A 21,049-nucleotide genomic window follows, 5' to 3' on the forward strand; every position below is an offset into this window, starting at 1 on the left:
TCTATACTAATTTTTAAATTTAATGAACTGGCAAATACTTTGGGAGTTAATATTAATACCCTTCTTCTGGATTCTCTTATTACCTGCTCGTTTCTCTTGAGTTAGTTGGTTTTCTCCTTACCTTATAAACTTACCATAACAAAGTAGAAAAGCATAGTAAATCTACTACCAAAAATCATATATTAACATTGGTTGTTCTATGAACTTATGCAGGAAAGCAGCCATGGGGCTGCTGTAGTTGGAGCAAGGCAAAACGATCTATCATTCTCATTGTCACTCAGCTATCCAGTCAATATAAATATGTTAATATTTGAGGGGAAACTTTGTTTTATAAAAGTAAACAATAGTTGAACTTTGATGCTAATGTATTGCTTAGTTATATAATTTAAATGTTTCCTGTGTGGGAAGCTGTTCCCAGTTGTTAAAAAAGAAGTATATCCATTCAGGTAAGACATATCTAACAAGTAAATTATAAGATGAATTGTAAGTACAGTTTTTTGGCACTAGAAAGTTTTGAAGAAATAAATCTTGTCAGATTTAATAGTTCTATTTTTTAAAGGAATTAAAAAAACAGAATAATATCTATCTGGGAAGTGGTGAAGAGGAGTCTCTAACTTGAGATAGAAAATTCAGCTTACTCTGGGGTGGATACCTAGTAACAAGACAGTCTGGCTTTTTTGGCATGTGGTTTTAGATAAGTTGTTTAGAAATAATTTTATCAACTTTCCCTGCTTGTCTCCACAAAACTATGATGATAGGAATTCAATAAACACATACTAAATTAATTTTTAAAAATCAAAATGCCTTAATTTCCTTAGGACATGCTGAGAAACTAGAAAAAGAAGTAAATCAGAAAGTATAAAATTAAGTCATTATTATTCTCATAAACTTAAATGATCTAATCAAAATTGTCCATATGAAGGCAAAGGTCACTAAACACAGTCCAAGGATTCTGGCTATGTCTAAGATAGATAAATGGAGAGCGGCCTCTGAAAATAATCTGGGATTGTATTCTCAGCTGGTCTAGGTCTTTATTCATCTACAAATTGCGATGCCTTGTTAATCCACATATCCAAGATGCTTAGTTTGAGAAATGTGAAACGCTGTGCACACAAATGTTGAGCATCATCATCATCATCATCATCATCATCATCATCATCAGATTGTAGAAAGGGGTACTAAGCATCCAGTGATTCATAGACATTCAATTTATCTTGAATTTATCTGAAAACTCCACATTAGCACATTCTGTTTTAGCCTACACAGAAATATAGTAATAGAGCTTGTGGTATTAAAATAAAAAGGCTTTTATGCTTTAGTCAATAAAATATTTTTCTTTTTGCATTTTGAGTATATTAATCTTAGGGTTAGTTAATTTCAGAATTTTTCCTGGACAGACAGATGTAAAAACTGGTAAGTAATTATATAGAAAGTTCTATGTTCCCACACAGGGCATAGATATATAGTGATAATAGGTGTCCAGCTCTCCAACATACAATTGAACATATTATTTCACCTAATACTTCAGATTCTTTAAATCAACCCCATTAGTTTAATGTCACACTTCATATATTACCTAAAGAAAAAAGTTCATTTACGATTATTAAGAGTCAAAATGTTTGCGCTAAACCCTTTTACAAGTTAGTCCAAAGAGGAATCATGTTCAGGAATCCAAGAAACTCAGAGAGAAAAACACAATCACACAAACCATTCGCCAGTGACAAAGGAGTCAGAAAACTGTTGGAAAACAGAGAGAGCTTGTAATAATGAAAAAAAGGGACAGAGTTTTGTAACCAATCACTTATTTTCTTTTAAAAACACATAACCACAATAACTTTTTGCTTTATACAACCATCTAGAAACTATAAAACAGTACCACATTATGCATTTTACCTACTTATCAAGAAGGGAACTCCACACTTCATAAGAATTCTATCCATTTAAAAAGGAAAAAGGAGACAGCTAATACCATAGTCACAGATACAACGTGAGTCCAAGCAAGCATCAATTCTTTGACGTCACCTTTTCCATTTACCAGAGTGGAGAGAGTAAGAACGGGAGAAAAAAAGGAAAGCACCACCCACAGAGGACTAATCACATTTCATAGTTACTTTTGACAACTATAGCTCAGGGTTTTATAGAATAGCATCATTTGACCAACACAATGTGGTAGGGGGTGAAAGGAAACATGAGTAGAGCGAGAGGATTTGAAAAAAAACATACATTTCACCCTATTCCCCTCCTAAATACTCTTCATTGACACAAATTTCTATGCTAATCTGGAAAATAGCAAGAAATTAATCTTCACAATGTGATAAAGCTTATGAGTTCTGCTCTTTTTTGCAAATGTGAGTGGCTCACAATTTTACAGTTCAAAAGAATAACAATGTCATGATCAATTACTCTTTCTAGATTCCCCACAATCTTTCCGATTATTCTCACCATGCTGGTGTTGCTATACGATAATCAGGGAAGTATGGGTAAGGACTTCAGAGATTATGATAAAGGGATAGTGAGATGGAATCTTGCTCTTTCTTAGAAGTCTACATCTTTCTGTTTGTAAGTCTTCCCTCTGATTGGTGGTGGTTCAGAGGAAAAGGCAGAGGAAGAACTAAGATAATATGGTAGAAGTTTAATCGAGTAACTGGTTTGAAGGTATACAGATGAGATTGTGTAATTAGCAGACACACTAAATCCAAGGCAAACAGTTGGTTATTTGATTGTCCTTAGGTTCAATGGCACCATTAAAAAAAAAAAAAGAGTCAAATCCCGCTCCCACCCCCCAAACCTGAAGGTGGCTTTAATAAAATAAACCGAAGGTCTGCTACAAGGAAACATACATTAGATGAAAACTGCTATAATGATTCTCCTCAAGGAAACTCTCATCTTGTCCCTTTCCCTACCTCTTTCCTGGGTTTAAATAAGCCAATACATCTTGGAAGGTTGTTTTTAAGGGGCACCTCAATATCAAGAATTTTGCCAGTTCATACAAGAAAGGCATTATGAGCCACACCAATCAGCAGGCTCCTCTCTATTCCCAGGCAAAATTCTCACAGAGCTTATTATTAGCTCTTCCAAATCTAACGAGATGCTTTTTTCATATTTGTTGGATGGAATGTGGTTTTGTGCTGGTAAAATTATTAGTGTTGTAGCACAGATCAGCACAAATTTCTTATGCTCTACTATAATCAATTCTATCCTATATTACCACTGTGCTCTGACATTGTTTAGACTGAAATTCAATGCAGACACTTATATTTTAAAATTTACTATCAAGACTGATACCTCAAATGCAGACATGTATGCTTAATTTTTAAAATCTCACCTAAACTCTCCTTGCTTCAGTTAATTATCACAAGCAAAAAACACAATTTAGATGCATCATAAAAAGAAAATGAACTAAGCTGATAAATTGGATTTATTCTTTACCTAACTTTTCCCCAAAGTTCTACCAAAATTTTTATTGTCTTAACGTAGTGACTATAGATCTTATGTGTAATGATATTGGCCTTTTTATTAGATTTGAGAAAAGCATGGTGATTTTGAAGTTGAGAAAGCCAGAGATTCAACATGATTATTTCTGAAATCTGAGCAGCTGTCTTAATTTTAAAAATTTAAATGTTATATAGCAAGAAAGGCAAATATTATGCAAATGATAAAAAAAACAGTAATTTGAAATTTGTTTACCAAATAAAGTGCAAAAATTTCAGAGAATTCTAAGTTTTTGAATAAAATAATACCATGGATAGAGTTATTTTCTAAATTATTTTCCTTAGCCTAAGACATTTTGCTAGTTATTGCTTGAAAAATGACATTTGGGCATGAAGAACTATTTCTTGAATAATGCAAAGTAATGGACAAAGATGACAGGAAAATAAAGGCAGGTCTCTGGCAGCAACATAACCACTGAGAGGAGAGACAGCATCATCTCTGTGCCATGGAGTTCACCTACCTTCCTAACCGCCCTGCATTTGCTTCCAAGTTCCAATATCTTCTTGCTCTTTTCTGCTATCTCCACAATTATTTGATTTCTCTTCAACTATGTCTGTTAATCTGATGCCTGCAGGACTCAGTAATAAATTACTTTCTTCTTTTACCTGGTAAGAAAGGATGAACTTTCTCTAGTGATCATGAACGTACTTCAGTCAAACCATGGTGGATTTTACCTCTAGTAAAATCTCAGTTAATTTCTTAGAACTCTCATGTTGAGAATATTGGGAAGTCATAGATCCTAAGGGCTGAGTCCCATTTTCCTTCTTTAAGGGTCCATATAGGTTACTGCTGAGGTGACTGGCGTTCTCCTCACATCATTGCTTTTGAATCTGAAGTTAAACAGCTTTCTTAAGGAGAAAAATGGTAGATGCTGGAAAAGAAAGTTGCACATGGGTTTTCAACTTCTTTCCAATCTTAAAAATAACCATTTTAACCTAATTAATGACTTAACCTTTGATTATTTTGTTGTCGCTCTGTAAGATATGAAATCAATTACTCCATTTTAATGGTATAGGCAGCCTTAAAGGTGCATATTTGTGCATGGAAAATAAGCCACTTTTGTCTTCTACTTTCTCTATACACATCAATGCTTTCCATACTATCTATCACAAAATAAAAAATGAACTTCATTCTTTTATTTATATTTCCTTTACAGTCCTTTGGGGAGTATTTTAACTGGTATCATAAATTGCACACTTTCCAAATAAAATAAAACTAGAATTTCTAAACCTAAAATCAGATGAAAGTTTACCTTTGGTTAGATTGCTGTTCCTTTCATATGACTCTGTAATATTCATTTCCTAAGAGTCCTACTGAGAGTTTCAGTGCACAGGAGTCTCCATTAAAATTTTAGGTTGCACAGAGCATTCCCAACTGCTAGAACATATAAAACTTAGGAGAAAAAAATACACTGTCTTTTTTGGAGAAAAAAATTGAAATGTATATTCTGTCTCCCAAACTGCTTCCTCTTGATGAGGAAAAGCCCTCTTTTCTCTTTACAGCTTTAGGAGAAACATAAAGCTGTGCGTATGTTTAAATATACATTTAAGCATCTGTCATGGTAAGCTGAAAGTTATGTAAGCCCTATCATTTTTGAATAGACTATGCTAATAGGACAAATACACCAGAAAAGGAATACATTCTAACATTATATTATCTATGAATAAATAATACTGATTAGGGCCTAAAATCATTATAGTTGAATAAACACCAAATTGGCCACAGGACACACTGAGGAGTTCATATGCCAGAAGTCACCTGTAAGATTTTGTGTGTGTCATGATACAGAGAATGGAGTTGATCATTCAAATTGCTAATAGAGAATGGAGTTGATAATTCAAATTGCTCTGGATACACATTAGTACCACCAATTTTATTTGTATAAGAAATGACTGGTCCACTGGACTTATCTATATAATTCAGTATTAATTACTGCTATTTCTTAACAGACCAGTGATATTTCCCCCATACTTTTAAAGTACAAAAACAATAGTTAGGAAAAAATAATGCAACCTTTAATCTATTATGGGGCACTAACTCGTTATCACTGATTACCATAAATGATTCAATTTATTTAAACTAAAAAAAAAATCAGTAATTAAACTTTTCTTCTTCAGTTTTGGGACAAGAAATATGCTTGGCAAAACACACAAAAAAAGCAATAAAAACCACAAAGCTGTATGATTTTTCAGAAGAAAAAAGTATTTTGATTCAGAAAGGGAACATTTTCAGAATCAAGATGGAAGAAAGTACTTTAAAAAGAAACTATTGTCAGTTAATTGATAGAATTTTGCTAGTAAGAATAACATTAATATAATCTATTGAAATTATGACAGGGATGAGTGAAGACTTGTGATGCATGGGAGAAGAGCTGATGATAAAAGGGGTATTTCAAGGGGCAGTAAACATGTTTTTTAGACTAAGTAAGCAATAATAGCTGCCCTTCCATTCATTTGTTCTTTTGTCTAAAATTAGACTGAAAACAACATAAGTAATTTAATTTCACAAATCCAATGATGTTGAATCTTCACCTGGATCTGGAAAGACAGGAGGATTAAAACACATTTTACTTTTCTTGGTATTTATGTTAATTGTGTTAGATAACGAAATGCTATATTTAATGCTAACCAAATTCAAGAGTAAAATCCTTTATAGTTTTTGGGCTTATTTGGATTAAGTTTAGGAACATAGGAAAGAAATTAGACAAAGTGCAAATGGACATTGTGAACAGACCACGACAGTCTGAATTGCCTAGTAATATACCTTTTGTGCATGACCAAGCTTAGACCCTCAAAATTTTACAAGTGAGTTTTCTATCAAGGAGGGCATACAACCCAATGTCATCCTTTAAAACTGCTGGGAGAAATGGCTGCCAAGGTCTGTTTTATCAGCATAATGTGAAAGAGGAAGGATAATTTGTTCTATGCTCTCAAAAATATGGTTTCCCCAAGACAGACTTACTTTGATCACATTCAGGCTAATGGAAGTGAGCCCAGAAGAAAAGCTATCCAATGAGGGTGTAGAGACCCTGAAATAGCTTTGTCTTCTAATTCAGAGTTAGTAAAGGCTATACAAGGCTATACTTCGATTACCTTACATGCTGAAGCTTAATTAGGCATAACTTTAGTTGTTATGGTTGGAATATGGGAAAATGTATTCCACATCTGCTCCTCAAAGAAAAAAAAAAGGTATCAGACCTCTTAAATTTTAACCGGTTGTGTGAAAGTGTGCGGATGTTTTGTTATGAGAGACAATCTCAGAATTCTAAAGCAGCAGCGACTTAAGGAAATCAGTAATGAAGCTTTGGCTTAAAATTAAAAAGAAAGAAAAGAAAGTCAAACGGGTGCAAGTTGTCCCATGAAAGAGGTATTGTGGACTAAACCCTCATAAATGCTGTCCAACGTTAGTTTCCCCCGTCTTCTTTCACTGTTATCACCTTCATTGCACAGGAGTTAGATCATTCTTTTATGATTAAGTTTCATAAATAATGAGAAAACTATATGTAACAAATACATCATACTTCCCACCCACCCAGCAACCCTCCCCAAAATAAGAAAAGTTACATCAAATTAAAAAGTAGCTTCATGAATGAAGGTACTGCTCTAAGTTGCACTTTCCCTGCAAGTGCGGCCAGTGCTTTTGCGCTGGGTATGAAGGAAAGGAAAAAATTCTCCACATAAACTGACGAAAAATTTAAAAACTAATGTCCGGTTTCAACCAGTCAAAACCGGGCCAAGCAGAAGCCAAGGTAACTCAGTACCGTCCCATCACAGGGTCCTTGCAGTGCCTGTTCTTCATCCTGATAGGTTTCTGTGTCCTTGTGATTGTAAACAATCCATTTGATACTATGTTTTTGTTCCTTAAAATGTCCTCTGATTGGCAAAATGAAGTAAATATTTGTTTTAAAAATAGAAAATGAAAATTAACCCAGAATAAAAGAAAAGAAACACAGTGAGCTTGTTTGGAGTCCATAGGATCCGATCTGGAAGAGCTCAGAAAATGTGTTATGTATCTTCTCCTGTTTTCGGCTGGAAAGGTACTAGAGGTTGCGTTGGTCGAGGAAAGAATTGTAGAGTAGGAAAACCAAGGATGTTCATCTAGACTTCAGAGGATTCAAGTGTTAGCTTCATCATCTGTGTCTTCTATCAGTACCTTAGTGTCACGAGTCTTGGTTCTAGTGGTAATAAGGGGGAAAAGAAGACTTAGTCCATTACTAAAATACAAACACATCCACAGTATCAGATCCACTTCCAAAATACCACCATTAAGAATAGATCCTAAACAGGCACTATCTACTATACCAGAGAGACTATTCTTGAAGTTTTATCTTCAATTGCAGCTATTATTGGAAAAACACTAGGAAACTAGATTGCAACCAGAGGAAGGTAATAAGAACAGTGGCAGGTCATGGGCAACAGAGAGTAGTATCCTATCTAATAAAAGAGAAACATGGTAATTGGCGTACGACCGATACCCTTTTCATTGGCTAATCAGCGAGATATGCAAATTAACTGTCAGCCAAGATGGCGGCTGGCAGCCAGGCAGCTTGAAACTAACATGAGGCTTGGTTGCCTCAGTGACGGAGGAAACCAGCGTTCCCCGCCTGCCGCTGCCTCTGAGCGGGCAGTTTAAGAAACTCTGTAACAAATACGCGCAACTTCAGCCAGCAGATTCGCAACATTGTAAGCAAAGGCCAGAAACCTACTTTCAGCCGGAGGCCTAAGAGCTGGAGCCAAGCCTCAAGCTAAAGCTGGCCCAGAATTAAAAAAAAAAAAAAAAAAAAAGGAAAAAAGGAGCGTTTGGGAGTTCAGTCACCCCCAGCCTGAAAACAGCCCTCAGCCCCTCACCCAGACTGGCCAGGCACCCCAGTGGGGACCCCCACCCTGATCCAGGACACCCTTCAGGGCAAACCAGCCAGCCCCACCCGTGCACCAGGCCTCTACCCTATATAGTAAAAGGGTAATATGCCTCCCAGAACCGGGATCAGCGGAGCCGTGAGGCCTCCCGGCACTGGAATCAGCGTGACAGGGGGCAGCACCCAAACCCCCTGATCGCCCTGCGGCTCTATGTGTGACAGGGGGCGGGGCCACAACCTCCCTATCCACCCTGCTCTGTGCCTGATAGGGGGGAGCTCCCCCCCCCCCCACGGGCCCTGCTCTGTGTGTGACGGGGTAGAGCCATAACCTCCCCCTCGGCCCTGCCCTGAGTGTGAGAGTGGCGGCGCCCCAACCCCCTGATCCGCCCTGCTCTGTGGGTGATAGAGGGCAGCACCCCAACCCCCTGATGGGCCCTGCTCTGTGCGTGACAGGGTACAGAGCCCCAACCCCCCTGATGGGCCCTGCTCTGTGTGTGACAGGGGGTTGCTCCACAACCTCCCCATCGACCCTGCCTTGAGTGTGACAGGGGGCGGCGCCCCAACTCCCCAATCAGCCCTGCTCTGAGCCCGACCAGGGGCTGCACCTAGGGATTGGGCCTGCCCTCTGCCACCCGGGAGCAGGCCTAAGCCAGCAGGTCGTTATCTCCCGAGGGGTCCCAGACTGCTAGAGGGCACAGGCCAGGCTGAGGGACCCCCCCTCCCCCCCCCCCCGAGTGCACAAATTTTTGTGCACCGGGCCTCTAGTTCTGTAATAAGAAGATCTGAGTTTGATTTTATTATGTATCTCTTTAACCTCTTGGAGTGCCAATTTTCATCTGTAAAGAAGTAATAATGCATGTTACCCATACTACTACTCTCACCTCATGGAGATAATGTGAATATCAAGTAAGAAAATGGATATAAAAAGCACCAGTAAAGCATTCAACAAATATTAAGAATTATGATGAGGATGGCAGAAATAATACTATTTGAGGTATTCATGAAAAACCAGGGGAGTTAGCCTGCAGAAGACAAGACCTGAAGAGAGGCATGACAGTTATTTTCAGTTGACAAATGATTCTAATTGGGCTCTCAGATAACAGTCTCTTTGGAAAAGAAACACAGTGAGCTTGTTTGGAGTCCATAGAATCTGATTTGGAAGAGCTCAGAAAATGTGTTATTGGCTAGAAAGTTACTAGAGGTTGCGTTGGTCGAGGAAAGAATTGTAGAGTAGGAAAACCAAGGATGTTCATCTAGCCTTCAGAGGATTCAAGTGTTAGCTTCATCATCTGTGTCTTCTATCAATACCTTAGGTTGTGTTGTTAAAGGTTGCACGAGTCACAAAGCACTCAAATTCAGATCTTATTTTAGATTCACTGCTCTCTCCTTGAACAGAACCTACTCCATTGTTCTAAAAATCTTCCTCTGGTTGCAATCTAGTATTCCAGTATTTTCCCATGAACACCTGAAGTTGAACATAATCTATTGCCAAAGAGCTTCCTTATTTTTGAGACAGAAATAGTGTATGTTTAGATTGCCCTCTGCTGGCAACTACAAGGATTAGATTTTCAAATTTAGGAGCTCAATGAGATAATCCCTACAGCATTGTCTTCCTGTCCTTTGTGGCATTTATCTAGGAGACCCCACCAACCCCTATACCTCCTTTTCCTGCTTCTTCAAAACTCTGCTTCCTTGCTATAATAGTATCATGCTTTGTTTTGAAGTTCTTCCTACTGACCCTGACCATTCCTTTTCTGCCCTTTCCATTTATTTTTTTTCTCTTGCCTGCATTTGTTCCCTAAGACTCAGTTCTTTGCTCTATTCTTTTCTCTACATTTTTCTCTTCAGAGAGTTTTCAAATTCTATCTAAAACTTGGGCAATTTCTACTCTGCTCCCCACTATTTATAGGTTATCACTACAACCTCCTATTTTTATTTATCTTTGGTGCCTTTTAAAACATCTGCCCTAGCCAGTTTGGCTCAGTGAATAGAGCGTCGGCCTGTGGACTGAAGGGTCCCTGGTTTGATTCTGGTCAAGGGCACATGCCTAGCTTGTGGGCTCATTCTCTCCCTCTCCCTTCCTCTCTGAAATCAATAAAAAAATATTTTTGAAAAATATATATTGCAGTGACATTAAAACTTACAAAACTATTACTTTCAGGGTGTCATTCTTCTTTGAAAAAAATTCTGTGACTCCTTCCTGCCTACATGATCAAGCTTGCACTTTTCAGCCTTTTACAATCATATTTCATTTATTCAGTTATAATTTCTTACTATAGCCCTAGTCACATGGTTTTTTCCTCCCCCTCATTTCCAGCCTTATGTCTTTACTGTGCCTCTGCCCTATTCAAACACTCCCTTATCCTTTAGAAAATTGGTTATGCTCAACTTGAAGTCCCCTCTTTCATTTCAATCCATTGCAATATGTACTACCTCTAAATTTCAAACATAGGCACGTTATATCCTACATTTATTGTTATTTTTAACAACACACTGATAAAATATACTATTGTATATACTACTGTAGGAAAATAAAATAGCTTATATTTATTAAGCTCTTTCTGTGAGGAAACTGGTCAAAATCCCATGTCACAACAAATTTAATCCACTCAGCCACCCTATGAGGGGGGACCATATTATTCCCAATTTACCAATAAGAGTTAATATAGATAAAGTAAGTAATTTGGCCAAGGTTACATAGATGGCAAGTGGCAGAGCCAGGATTCCTAGTTTGTAACTTGAAAATTATTTGTACACAAAACATACTGAAGAGTCATAAATTATTCTCCAACAAATTTTCTCCAGTGTAATTTTAACACTAAATTAGTGGGCATTAATTAATGTATTAATGCCATTTTATTCTATGTGCTCATTAAGACATGCTAGATCCTATGAAATTGTTATGATTGCTGTTTTTTGCAGGTAAAAATGGTTGAATGCCAGCAATTTCATTTGAGTCACCATAACTTATTAATTTAAATATTATCCAGTGCTTAGAACCTGAAGAAAATTTGTCTCACAGAAGTGGAAGCCATACGTACTGAGAAGCGAGGCGAGGCCGGCGCAGGGATATGCTCTGGCTGTTCTTCCACGACCGGTTCTTCTGGCGGTTTCGTACTCCATCATCCTGGTCCATCATCTGCTCTAGAAGTGTCTGATCATCTGCATTCAGAGGGGCCACAGAGATGTCCCGCACAGCACGGAATTCACCACAGTTATTCAGATGTTCATTCTCCAGGCGGAAGAAGTTCCACACAAATCGCCTTAGCAAAATGGAGTAGGCAAATTGAAATGTAAACACACTATAACCTGTAAACCTTCCAGTATATCAAGTGTCTATTCACAGAAGCAAAAAACAAGGAACTAAGGGCTAGAACATTAAAATAAAATAGAAAAAGATGTCATGATAAGGGGGGTAGGAGAGTAAGAATGAAATAGGCAAAGGGAAGGGACATGGAACCCAGTTTCAGAGTACTCATTCTTCCACTTTATTGAACATGTATTTATTGAGTGCCTACAACATGACAGGAAAAGGCAGTGAACGTGACAGACTAAGCCTCTGCCCTTGTGGGGTGTGACTTCTAGTGGCAGAGACATCATAATCGGTTAACGGTAAGTGCGCTAAAGAAACTAAAGCTGGCAAGGAGATAGAACACGTTTCTCTGAAGAGATGGCATCTAGCAGAAACCGGAATGATGCAAGGAAGCAAGTCAGGAAAATCCTGAAGAAAAGTGTCCTAGACAGAGGAAATAGAAAGTATAAGGCTCCAAGTTAGAAAGGCATTTGGTATGCTGGAACAGAAGGTGGTCAGTGAGGCTGGAGTGGAACAGGGAGGGTAAAATGACAGGAGATGAAATTGGCAACGTAGAAAAGGGCCTGACCCACAGAGGGTCTTATATATCATAGTAAAGAGTTTAGATTTTAAGAGTAATAGAAAAAACAAGGAGAGTTCTGAGCAGAACGATGTGATTTGTGTTTGTTTGTTTTTAAAAAGATCATTCTAGTTGCTACACTGTGAACAGATCAGAGAGAGGTAAGAACAGCTGAAGACCAGTTAGAAGCTATTGCAGTAGTCCAGGAGAGATGGAGACTTGGACTAAAGCGATGAGAAGCAGGCACTAGGATTTATGAAGATGGAGCTACAAAACTTACTGGGATGTGAGTGGTTTCATTTTTTTTTCGTCTCAGGAATTGGTAACACCATTTATAAGAGATCCAGATTGTTCCTATTAGGCTAGAACAGCAGTCGCAAACCTTTCTGACCTCAGAGACCACCAGTAGTCTGTGGATCACCGATTGGCGACTGCTGGGCTAGAGCCATTAGGTATCCAAGGGGGAAATTCAGTACCTGGGTGGACATAAGTCTCCAGTTCAAGGGAGAGTCAGGGCTGGAGATAACAAAAGGGGAGTATTTCCTTTTGGAAATACTTAGGAATGGGCTTAGGAATAATATAAGTGGAGGAGAGACAAGGGCAGAGGATTAAACCCTGGAGCACTCCAGCATTTACAATTTAGGAAGGGGAAGAACCAGTAAAGGAGTTGAGAGGAATAGCTAGTGAGACAGAAGAGTGTATTTTCTGAGAAATCAAGTGAAGAAAGTACTTTGCTGAGTTGTAAAATAAGTAGAGTACTGGCCATCTCTCCTGGACTTTGAATTTAGCAAAGTAGAAAGGCCATATGTTCTAGGAGCATAGATTCTGGGAGAGATGGCCTAGATTCCAATCATGGCTCCACCACTTCCTAGGCATAATGCTTGCATGAGTTATTTAACCCATGCTTCAGTGTCGCCAGTAAAATGGACAGTAACAATACTTACTTCATAAAATTATTGTGAGGATTCAGTAAGTTAACATATGTAAAGGGCTTGGAACAGTGCCACGTACATAATAGGCAATACTTAAGTGCTTGCTATTATTATAGACTAGGGGCCTGGTGCACGAAATTCGTGCACTGGGTGTGTGTGGGGGGGAGTGTCCCTCAGCCCAGCCTGCCCCCTCTCACATACTGGGAGCCCTCAGGCGTTGACCCCCATCACCCTCCAATCGCAGGATCGGCCCCTTGCCCAGGCCTGACGCCTCTGGCCTAGGCGTCCGGCCCGGGCAGCAGGGACCCGCAGCTGCAGCGGCCCCACGATCGTGGGCTTCGCTTTAGGCCCAGGCAAGGGACCCCTAGCTCCTGGGACTGCCAGCTTCGACCGTGCCCAGCTCCCATCGCTGGCTCCACCCCTACTTCCTGCTATCACTGGCCAGGGCGGAAAAGGCACCTGATTCTCTGATCATGGCTGGTGGGCAGGGCAAAGGCGGCCCTGGGGCCGCCTTTGCCCTGCCCCCCAGCTCTGAGCTTCCCCCTGGGTTTCCAATCACTGTCAGTGGCAGGGGGCTTCTTCCTGCTTTCCCTTTCGCCTCCCTGCATTGTGCCTACATATGCAAATTAACCGCCATCTTGTTGGCAGTTAACTGTCAATCTTAGTTGGCAGTTAATTTGCATATAGCCCTGATTAGCCAATGACAAGGGTAGCTCGTACGCCAATTACCATTTTTCTCTTTTATTAGTGTTGACTAGAGGCCTGGTGCACAAATTCATGCATGGGTGGGGTCCCTTGGCCTGGCCGGCAATTGAAGCCTATTGGGGGCTGGTCGGCCGGGGGGAGGGACCCTGGGAGGTTGGCCGGCCACCCCTTCGATAGGGGCCTATAGCGGGGAAGGGGCTAGCCAGCCGGGGGGAGGGACCGCAGGTGGTTGGCTGCCAGCAGGGACGGGATGGGCCACAGGAGGTTGGCTGTGGGAGCACACTGACCACCAGGGAGCAGCTCCTGCATTGAGCATCTTGCCCCCCGGTGGTCAGTGCACATCATAGCGACTGGTCGACAGGTTGTTCTGGTCGTTCCATTGTAACAGAATGACCTGTTGACCAGTCACTATGATGCGCTTAGGTTTTTATATATATTGATTATTTTAAAAAGTGATTCGGTATGAGTATTGGGGGGAAAAGAATTGAGCTGAATTAAAGGGCGTCTAGGGGAGGAGTGAAAGAATAGAAACAGAAAGCACAGACATCTCTTATTTTGGTCTAAAGGAGAGCAAAAAATGGGCAGTTGGAGGAGGAAAGTATATTCAAAGGAGGTTTTTTGGTTTTGCTTTAAATGGTTGATAGAATAATCTGATTGTATTAAGCAAAAAATCTTTTAAAAAAATAAAATAGTCAAGAATGAAAAAGTGAGCTTTTTTTAAACTAAAAAATTTAATTTATAAAGCAGCATACGTGAAAGAGAAAGAAGTGGGTGGGGGAGATTTTGGTAGTGATGAACACCTAGACATTTGGGAAGGTGAAGAAATGCTGACAAATGGTTTACAGAAAGCACTGACAGCAGCAAATACACTGTTTCCAGATTCAATCTTTATTTTTCAGGTTTACCTTTGTTTCTAGTTCTATCTTATTTTATCAGGCCATCCTGACTCAGAGAAATATTATATACCTGGTCTGAAAATACCTTTATTTCACCTCCATTTATGAAAGGTATTTTCACTGGGTAGAGTTCTAGATAGGCAGTATTTTCTTTCAGCATACTTGACTGTATTTGCATATAGTCTGCTGTAGGAGTTGAGATTCATTCCCCCCGTCCCCCATATGGATCTAGTTGACTCGATATCATTATTACAAAACCTGTTTTTTCCCACTGTTATTTAGCCACCTTTATCATAAATTAGGTAGTGTCAATGCATGTGTGGATGTTTCTGGGACTTCCTATTCTGTTCCAGTGGACACTGTCTATTCTTTCACCAACACCAGACATTGTCTCAATTACTGTAACTATATATTAAGTCTTGATGTTTGAGAGTATAAGTCTTTTAACTTCATTCTTTTCAGGATGTTCTTGGATATTCTTGATTCTTAGTATTTCCATATAAATTATAGAACTGGCTTTTCAATTTTCACACACATACATCTTTCATTACATTTATTCCTAGATATTTGATATATTCTGATGCTATTCAAAGTGGTATGGTTTTTAAATTTTTCATTTTCTAGTTGTTTGTGACCGTTTTTATAGAACACCACTAATTTACATTTATATCAACCTTGTATTCAGGGACACCGCTATATTAATTTTAATAGCATATTTATACATTCTTTTGAATTTTCTACAGATGCAATCATGTCACTAGTAAATAATTATAGTTATATTTTTCCCTTTCTAATCCTTATACCTCTCAGCCTCATTGCACTAGCTATATACTTATATGTATAATGTTAAATGGTGACAAAAGGCATACTCATTTCTGATCTCAAGGGAGAGCTTACAGTGTTTTACCATTAAATATGATTTTGTTTGTTTTTTATAATGTTTTTTTTTCATAAACAGGTATTGACTTATTTCAGTGATACTTTCTACATATATTGAGGGTTTTCCCTCTTTATTAGTGTGGTGTTACACAGACTGATTTTTAAATGTTAAATGATTCTAAATATTAAGTCTTACATTCTTAGAATGAACCTAACTTGGTTTGTGATGTATTATCCTTTGTATATATTGTTGGATTCATTAGGTAATATTCAGGATTTCTGAATCTCTGTATATGAGATAGATTGGTCTTTCTTGAAATGTCCTTGTAGGTTTAGATATCAAAGTCATGATGGCTGCATAAAGTGAACTTGGAAGTGCTCCTTTTATTGCTTCTTTTCCCTGGAAGAATTTCCTGTAAAACTGAAAATATTTCCTACTCATATATTTGGAAGAATTCCCTGGGCCTGTAGTTTTCTTTGTGGGGAAGATTTCAATATGAATTTAATTTCTGTAATAGATATAAGCCTATCTAATTTTCTATTTCCTTTTTAATTGGTTTTGGTAAATTGTGCTTTTTGAGGAATTTGTCTATTTCATTTATATTTTAAAGTCCATTGGTATAAAATTACTCAATATCGTTTTGTGCTTTTAAAAAAATCTTTAGTATTTTTGACATTTGTAATTTGTGCTTGCTTTTTTTTGCTTGATCAGTCACGTTTAGACACTTTGTCAATTTTATTAGTCTTTTTTTATTACATATTTTTTATTGATTAGAGAGGAAGGGAGCGGGAGTGATAGAAACATCAATGATGAGAGTGAATCATTGATTGGCTGCCTCCTGCACGCCCTCTACTGGGGATTGAGCCCACAAACTGGGCATGTGCTCTTAACTGGACTCGAACCTGGGACCCTCTTCAGTTTGCAGGCCAATTCTCTATCCACCGAGCCAAACAGTTCTTTTTAAAGAACTCTGGCTTTGTTAATTTTTTTCTATTGAATGTTTATTTTCTACTTTTTGTACTTCCTTCTACTTTCTTTTGGGTTTGATTTTCTGTTTTTAAATTTTTCTAATTTTTTGAGCTGTATGCTTTTCTAATATATACATTTAAGGCTACACATGAGCTTCTAAGCATGGCTTTAGCTGTAGTCCACATTTTCTTTTGTCATATTTTCAATTTCATTCTGTTCAAGATATTTTTCTAAATTTCCACTGCAATTTCCACTTTGACTCATTAAACATGTACTGCTTAATATCTAAATATTTGGGAATTTTCAGTTATCTTTTGTGACTTTACTCCTTTAAAATTTCCTTTATGCCACAGCATATGGTTAATTTTGTTAAATGTTCTACATGCATGTAAAATAATGTATATTTAGTATTTGTTATATGCAGTGTTCTGCATATGTCAATTAGGTCAAGTTGGTTAACTGACTACTTGTTTATTACTGAGAAAAGTATGTTAAAATCTTCCTCTACAATTATAAATTCACCTATTTCTACTTTTTAAAAATGTCATATTTTTAAGCTATATTTTTAGGCATATACACATTTGAACTGGCTATATCACAACTGAATCTCAAATCTCTAATTTGGCAAATTTCTTTAATGCAAAATTGGCTTTGGTGCTCTGCTTATACTGGAGCGCCTGCTTTCACTTAGATTTGGGGCTATCTTGTTAGATCATTGATGTTTTTAGGAAGATTTAAAATATTATCCAGCATTTTTTGTTTCCAATGAGAAAATTGGGCTGAATAACCAAGACTGACAAATTGCAAAAAATGATTCTCAAAGGATTTTCATTTTAATTTCTAAGGCTTTTTACTTCCCAAATGTTACTCATGACTCTTCCAATAGAGCCCAATTCTAAAAAAGCTTGTATGTCATCATCAGTAGTTATTTAACTTTGTAAAAATTAATCTTAGTCCTATAGAATTTTCCAACTTGGAGGCTGATAACATTGAGAAAATTTGTAAAATTTAAGCTTTTCAAGTATAAGTTTTAATAAATGTTAATTCGGACATCTCTTATGTACAAAGAATCCTTGATAAACTTTTCAGTAGTTTGCTTACCGGAATACCTCAAGGGGAGCAAAGACAGTAGCTATGATGTCCCCAATATGAGGAAACGTAGTCATGGAGGTAACTGAGAGTTGAATAGTCCAAGCAAAGCGCAGTATCACATCCTCTATGATGGCACAGTAGTAATAGGCCTGAGAAATAATAAGCAAATTGAGTATACCTACCATCATGTTTCTCACAAATAAACACACCTATCACAGCAACAAGACACATACACCTTACCAACAAGCACAGGTTCAGGAAGAAAAGGAGTTTTATTCTATTTTATATTTTTAAAAGATTTCACAAGTTTAATTTCTTTTCTTAAAAGGTGCAATATCCAAAATGAAATTTAACTGAATTTCAGTAATCATTTAACAAATATATTTTCATTCCCATATTGTATACCAGACTCTCTTCTGGACCCCAGGAATAGAAGCCAGATGAGATCCTCAATCTGAATGAGATGACATTCTAATATGTACTTGATATGCTAATGACACAATAGCTATTCGAAAAGATTTAAATTTGTTAACTGTGCTATTTGCACTTTCTTATTATTTATTTTTTTAAATTGATTTTAGAGAAAAGAAGGGAGAGAGAGGGAGAGACAGAGAAACATCTATGAGAGAAACCAGCCGGTTGTCTCCTACAGGGGCCCACAATCTGGGTATGTGCCCTGACTGGGACTCAAACCTGCCAATTTTTGGTGTATAGGATGGGATGATGCTCCAACCAACCAAGTTACACCAGCCAGGGTATGCACTTTCATTTTCAAATTGCTTTACCCTATATTTGAAGAAGATGGAAGTAGGCCTGGATTTCACAAATATGGTTGAAGTTAAATAACATTCCATTTTTACATGAGGAAAACACTCGACTAACCAACTGTTCCAGGTACTAATACCCAGTAATAAGGAGTCCAGTTTTAGCTACAGAAGTCTGTACACACTGCCAAAAGACCAGAACCATAATTCATGGATTCACTCATTATTACTATCCTAATAATTAGCTCTTTAAATAACAAAGTGCTTCCTGGGACTGGGTGTGGTGCTCAATATTATTCACTGTTAATCCCTAGGAACTGATTTTAAGGTTCAGAGCCATGTTCTTAATTTTTAAATGAAGCTCCACTGGTCTCCACAAATAGTTTCTTCCCTTTCCAAGTAGAATGAATAAATCCAAAATTTACCGTTTTAAAATTGAAAGAGATGTGGCAAATTTGCAAATTATTATGTAGAAAAGCATATATTTTATTTTCTAGGGTCATGAAAATATGTAATAGTAAACTGATTAAAAGATTCTATTCACTAATTTTATTATATAGAAACCAGTAAGTTACAACTATTTAAAAGGAGGAATGGATTAACATTTACATAAAGAGACGAACAGTTCATCTATGCAAACAGCATAATAAATAAAATGTATTATTCTATCTCTCAGTAAGGTAAGAACAATAGAAGGAGCAAAAGGCCACATTCATTTGGTGGGTAACAAAGGACCATTTTTACCTGAGCTCATGTCTGCTCTCTGACTTGTGCTTACCATTACTGATTTTCTTTTCAGAGGAGATTTATGGAGATATGTCTAACATCTTGGTCCTATAGTCTAAGTTTGCACCTTGGAATTATTGCTACAGCTTACATAAAAAAAGATCAGTGTCAACGAATATCTCCTCTTCTGCCTTCATTTGCTTATCTGGTTACACTACATATCATCATTTTTATAGCCACTCTCCTAACATTTATCTTAAATTCTCACACTTGAAAACAGCCTTCCCTATTCCCAACTGAATATTACACATTCACACACTTTCCACAGTACCATTTTGAAGTACTGGTGACATTTTGACATAGTATAAATATTAGTGACCTAATCTATACTTCCCTCCTCATCACAGAATTTTAGAATTAGGAAAAGATCAAGCGATAACCTGCAGTGGTCGGCAAACTGCAGCTCGCGAGCCACAAGCGGCTCTTTGGCCCCTTGAGTGTGGCTCTTTCACAAAATACCGACTTCTGCACATGGGCCACGAAGTTTCAATTGCACTGTACATGCGCACCCGCACGTGATATTTTGTGGAAGAGCCACACTCAAGGGGCCAAAGAGCCGCTTGTGGCTCAAGAGCCGCAGTTTGCCGACCACTGACCGAGAGCAGTGATGGCGAACCTATGACACGCGTGTCAGAGGTGACACGCGAACTCATTTTTTTGGTTGATTTTTCTTTGTTAAATGGCATTTAAATATCCTATATAATAAAAGGGTAATATGCAAACTGACCCTAACAGCAGAATGACTGGGAATGATTGGTCACTATGACACACACTAACCACCAGGGGGCAGACGCTCAATGCAGGAGCTGCCCTCTGGTGGTCAGTGAGCTCCCACATGGAGGAGCTCTGCTCAGCCACAAGCCAGGCTGATGGCTGCCAGTACAGCGGTGGTGGCGGGAGCCTCTCCTGCCTCCTCAGCAGCGCTAAGGATGTCTGACTGCAGCTTAAGTCTGCTCCCCGCTGGCAAGTGGACATCCCCTGAGGGCTGCCGGGCTGCCAGAGGAATGTCTGATTGCCAGCTTAGGCCCAATCCCCTGGGGAGCAAGGCCTCAGCCAGCAGATGGTCATCCCCCGAGGGGTCCCAGACTGTGAGAGGGCACAGGCCAGGCTGAGGGACCCCCCCACCCCGAGTGCACAAATTTTTGTGCACTGGGCCTCTAGTATAAAATAAATATCAAAAATATAAATCTTTGTTTTACTATGGTTGCAAATATCAAAAAATTTCTATATGTGACACAGCACCAGAGTTAAGTTAGGGTTTTTCAAAATGCTGACACGCCAAGCTCAAAAGGTTCGCCATCACTGACCTAGAGTAACACCCTGCCTTACAGAAGATAATACACTGCAGTCTGGTTGCCTAAAAGTTATATAGCTAGTTAGAGAGTGAGCTTGGATTAGAATTCACTTATCAGGATTCCCAGTTCATTGTTTAATTTCTTTTCAATATCTGAATAAAGATACTCTTGATCTTTTGATTTTTTAATTCAGCCTCTCATATTTTCATTCATACATAGGTAAACCCTAAAATAATTCCTGAGGAATTATCCATATATTTCGGGTTGAATTGGCACCTTAACAAAGGTTGGTTGAAATAAATAAAAGAAACTTTATTGATGCACCAAGCACTCAGGCACTCCCTTTCCTGTGCTTTCACAGTACTGTCAGTCAAGTATTTATACATTCATTCCACAAACATTAAGTCTACTATATACCAGGAACTATGCAGAGCAGTGAGGGATATGGATACTTAACCAAATAATACAATGTGATGACTGCTACAGTGAAGTTTGTATAGCATAAAATGGG

At 38.3% G+C, this 21,049-nt stretch overlaps 1 protein-coding gene across 2 annotated transcripts in view; it reads right to left on the bottom strand.

Annotated features, from left to right (window-relative positions):
• Window positions 1–1,738: 1,738 nt before the first annotated feature.
• The window catches only part of XPR1 (xenotropic and polytropic retrovirus receptor 1), a 111,807-nt gene continuing 92,496 nt past the window's right edge, over window positions 1,739–21,049 (bottom strand). Inside the window, exons 13-15 of one of the 2 annotated variants that reach the window (XM_059675546.1) lie at window positions 17,703–17,842; window positions 11,389–11,610; window positions 1,739–7,666 (exon numbers count right to left, since the gene is read on the bottom strand). In XM_059675546.1, the coding sequence (XP_059531529.1) occupies window positions 7,606–7,666; window positions 11,389–11,610; window positions 17,703–17,842 (423 nt within the window). In that variant the 3' untranslated portion in view covers window positions 1,739–7,605. Of the gene's footprint in view, window positions 7,667–9,514; window positions 9,685–11,388; window positions 11,611–17,702; window positions 17,843–21,049 lie in introns of those variants that run through there. The other variant, XM_059675547.1, reaches the window with a different exon arrangement.

Source organism: Myotis daubentonii, chromosome 18 (genome assembly GCF_963259705.1).
Source record: "Myotis daubentonii chromosome 18, mMyoDau2.1, whole genome shotgun sequence".
NCBI classification, from domain to species: Eukaryota; Metazoa; Chordata; class Mammalia; order Chiroptera; family Vespertilionidae; genus Myotis; species Myotis daubentonii.